The sequence below is a fragment of the Aphanomyces astaci genome (genome assembly GCF_000520075.1).
Source record: "Aphanomyces astaci strain APO3 unplaced genomic scaffold supercont1.337, whole genome shotgun sequence".
Classification (NCBI taxonomy): domain Eukaryota; phylum Oomycota; class Saprolegniomycetes; order Saprolegniales; family Verrucalvaceae; genus Aphanomyces; species Aphanomyces astaci.
In genome coordinates, this window is record NW_009798600.1 from 1 (window position 1) to 4,726 (window position 4,726).

General features: G+C 47.4%; 1 protein-coding gene across 1 annotated transcript; it reads right to left on the reverse strand.

The window, feature by feature from the left end:
- Nucleotides 1-3,506: 3,506 nt before the first annotated feature.
- Nucleotides 3,507-3,720, reverse strand: H257_19073 (hypothetical protein; the record flags this gene model as incomplete). The annotated part of the gene is made up of 1 exon (XM_009848223.1): nt 3,507-3,720. A coding segment is annotated over one exon (214 nt), but the record flags the coding sequence as incomplete, so codon positions are not given.
- Between the last annotated feature and the right edge of the window lie 1,006 nt (nt 3,721-4,726).

A 4,726-nucleotide genomic window follows, 5' to 3' on the forward strand; every position in this document is an offset into this window, starting at 1 on the left:
ATAACGGTGTTGTCGGTGGGGTAGCCGCCTGGCGTATGGGCTGGCTTGGGCGTCGTGGCGTCACGATAGCTCGTGGAATTGATCATTGCCGAAGTGGTCAAATTGAACAATGTTTGAGCTTTCGGCGGGGGGATCGTTTGGGGGGCGGATGTTGTGGTTAGAGGTTGTACGATTGTGCCATTGAAGGTGTTGAAGCTATTGTGCAATGAGATGTGCACTACCGCATCTGGCTCTCTCTGGCGAGACCGATTTCGTACCATCCACCCTGTCGATTATAAGTGGTTTGTACCACTAGTACGACTTACACGATCGCGTCCAGCCGTGGAAAGTCGGGTACAGTAGATTATAGATGATTGAAAACTAGGTACATCGCGAAACCAGGCGCCATTATGGCAAACGTCCGCAGGTCATCCTTCGCATCATGTCCAGCTCTTCTTCGTTGGGAATAAACCATTACATGTTGTTGTACGCTACCGATAGCGACAAGGAATACATCGAGCAACTACATGATAGTATAGGACGAATTTCTACTTGGGGGCGCCTTACTATTCTAGCAACCATACAACGTTCGACACACATGAGACTTTCTGCATGACGACTCTTATCAAAACTTCGAAGTATCTTGGTTTCATTGATCGTGTTTCTACCGAGTGTGTGAAGATGGGCATGGGTTGAAAGGACAACTAAATGTAAATTATCGAAGTTGTAGATGGGTCGGACTGCTGAGGTCCGGCCTTCCCATCCAGCCCGTTACTTTGTACAAACTTCAAAATTCCTCAATTGAAAAGCACCATCCACAAACTACTCCCTGTGAACCGTAACTGGAAGATTCACAGGGAGATTGACTTTTGCAAAATCACCCTATTGTCATTGTACCCAAAATTTGGACTTTTGTGGTGAATCGCTATCGATCGATTCTTTGTAATAAGTCACACACTAATTTGGCGTTGATGATGGTTTACTGCAATCTGATTGGCTAAATCCTACTGCCGATTCTTCTGTATTGGTTGCGTCGATTCATTCTCCAGTTTAGCATAAACACAACAATAGTATTGCGCAAAATTTACATTGACGCGACCAGTGATGTGCCGAATTTTATACTTGAAGTAATTATGGATTAGGATTGTGTAAAAAACAGACGAGCAGACTGGAATTTGTAAAATGATAAAGGAATACTATATTTTGAACAGTAATAAGATATTGCGGTTCTGTGCTTCACTTTCTCTCACCACGTGGCAATCTTCAGCAGCTGGGTCAAACTCACACCAAAATAAAGGCAAGTTCCAGGCCAAGTACTTTCCCTGCATAAGCTTAGTATGGGCTCACCATCACCATTTCACAGAGAGGCAGTTTCTCATTTTACAATTTTACTCCCCTGGTGCCCATTGCGGGTGCCTGCAGCGTAATGTTCGTCACCACCAAGTGCGCCTGCTGTGCCCAGGCTGTACTCCTTCTCTACAACGGAAGTCCGTAAGGGGGCAGGGTTAGCCAGTGTCAAGGTGGGCACGGTGATTTAGGAAACTTGGGATATCCCCCAAATATTAATAAATATTATTTTCTCGTCTTGTGTTCACATTAATAATAGCAATTAATATTCTATCACCTGGGCCTAAGCAAATAAATAAGAACTGATAAAAGGAGGAAAGTACAACTATATATTTGCTAACACATAATCGACATTGGATTAAACAAGAGATGCACAATCAGAGGAGGGAAAGCCTTTGTCACAACCAAATTGTACATCACACAGTAGATTTGGGCTGTTCCACAGAAAATAGGTCTTTTCCACAATACACAGAGTCATCCTCACAATCTGTACAAATGTACTCCGGAGTATCCAGTTATACAGGATTGTTGACGTGGGAAGGTGCCCAGGAGTTACATTCGTATTCTATTTGCTGATACTGTATTAATAGACCAACAGTACAGTAGTCAGCTGGAAGTTACGATTACTTCGAGTGACGAGGGAAGTAGGACGACTGTAGAAGGGAGAACTGGACTTCTGACTGCAAAGAAACAGCTAATCAAAACTAGTCTATGATTGGCTACGACATCCTATGATGTTCTGTGACCAGATGTCCGCGCCGACTTATACACAAGGAAAAGCGGAAAAGCCGCTAAAAGGTACAAACACCTCCTACACAGTTAGCAGGCGCTGCTACAGTACCGGTACCTGACTGAGAGGGCAGTGGGGATGCTCTAACAGAACAGGGTGAATCACAAATTTAGTCATGCCCTGGGAAGTTGAGGGTGTCAACTACCAAACTAACTAGTTACAGTATTGTCGGTGAGTTTGTTGACGACGAACGTTAGCGGCATAGCCTTCCAGCACATACTGTAGCGCATGAGTTCATTTTAACGGCTCGGCCACAAGGTGTAGCAATTGAAGGCTGGTGGCCACGATGCAAGCCTGTGCGGTTTACTTCAAGCCACCTTTCGCCCTCGGCGAAACTTTGTCGTCTTGTGGCGTAGGTTGAAATCCATCCTACGTTCCACAAGCCGACGTAGCTCGAAATCAATGTGATCGGTCTGGTCTTATTGCTGCTGTTTCTGCACGGAACCTGGCGTAGCATAGCTATATCCTACGTAGTAGATAGAATGTACCACGTTTTGCAGCAGAAGCTGAAGGTTGCTTGGGCAAGAGCCCTCCCCTGCAAAGTGATGGCCGATGCCAGTGAGCTTAAGACTACAAATTGAACAATGACCTCGTTACAACTTGTGATTGGCTATAAATAAAAAGGGTAAGTAACCAATCAGCAATTCAGAAGGCATTGTACTAGGACACTGTCGACAAGGCTGAAGCACGGTGGTGGGCTCGCTGCCTCTCTATGCCTGACTGCTGTAGTTCCCTTGCATTGGATCTACAGTATCCTTGTCGAAAACAAGCTTAGGTATGATGGCAGCAGTTGCTATACCGGTCATGCTCATTTGTGCTCGCAGCGTCATGTACAACACTTCAGTAATCTGTCATGACCATGACCTACCTTAGGATATCGGCTGTAGTGGATAATTGAGACCTGAACCTTGCATGAAGTTGAGTTAACGATGCGTCGTACATTATTTGACTATATGTTTACCCATGGGCACTTATGTGCATGGGCTCAATGACAGGATAGGATATGCAAGTAAGCGCTAATTCTTGGAACTGTTAGCAGGTTTGGATATTGCGTACTAGGTATGCACTTGTAGAACGGAGATGCTGACCATCAACGACGCTGCCATTCAGCTTTGATCGCTGCAACTGCAGCGATGTGCACCCCCTTGATGCCCTACTGTATACCCCTACACAGTTATTGACCCTCCGAGCCCGATAGACAATGCGCATTCTGTATGCTACCATTAGCGCACTCAAATATGCAATGTATTGATATTGATATTACGCTGTAAAGTTAAGATCACTCAGCGGGCACTTAATGGCCTCGGCCACGTACTAGCTGCTTTTGGAGCTAGCGGACATAACTAGTTGGAAAACCTATTTGTTGCAGACTCCAGGAGAAACGATGTGCTTAGGCTTCTGGAGGTAGTCTTTTAGGGTCGGGGGGCCGTCGCGGGGGCAGGATCGGCGGGGCGTTGCTTACCGGGGGTGATGGGGTGGCCGGTGGCAGTAAGGAGAGTCGACGGGAGTGCCAGTCACGTGTCTTGGCTTGCAGGTGGGCACGGCGGGTGCGTATGCGGCGGTCATGGCCCGTTGGGGCGGTGTCGTGGTGTAGGTGTTTGAGCCTAATGTTATTGTTAACCTCTGTGAGGAGCGGGGGGTCCCCGGCGGTGCGTATTTGTTCCATATTGGTGGTACATGTGGTGCCCCAGCGTCGGCGGAGGATAGCCCAGTGAGCCGATACTCAGATGCCCGCCCACGGACACCAGCAACACCTCCCCCAGGATCCTCACAGCCCCCACTCACTGCCTCCACTGGGCCCAGACCAATATCCCCATGTACGACCAATACGCCCATGCCTCCCGTACCTACTAGGCAGTACTACTACATAATGTCGAACATCGTGCATGGCATTATCATTGATAACTCACAGTCAGCGCATGCACGGTTCAAGTCTCAAGCTTTCCCTGACATTCCCCTCAGTATATGTACTGCAGTATGCGATACAATAGCATCAATTACTACGGTGCCACATTAACTGGTATAGCAACTCCTGTCATCATAGCTAAGCTTGTTTTCGACAAGGATAAACCCAATGCAAGGGAACTACAGCAGTCAGGCATGGAGAGGCAGCGAGCCCACCACCGTACTTCAGCCATGTCGACAGTGTCCAAGTACAATGCCCTCTGATTGGTTACATATATTTTTTATTTATAGCCAATCACAAGTTGTAATGAGGTCATTCTTCGATTTGTAGTCTCTAGCTTGCTGGCATTGGCCACCACGTTGCAGGGGAGGGCTCCTGCCCAAGCAACCTTCAGCTTCGGCTGCAAAACATGGTACATTCTATCTACTACGTAGGATATAGCTATGGTACGCCAGGTTCCGTGCAGTAGCAGTAGCAATAAGACCAGACCGATCACGATTTCGAACTGTGTCGGCTTGAGGCGTAGGATGGATTCAGCCTACGCAACAAACGGACAAGGTTTCGCTGAGGGTGGTTGGTGTCATGAAGTACACTGTGTGCGACAGCACGTGGCCACCAGGCTTACATTGCAATACTTGCGCCTGAGTCGTTGTACTCGTGCGCAGCACGCTGTTGAATGGCGACAAGGTTATGCCGCTACCCTA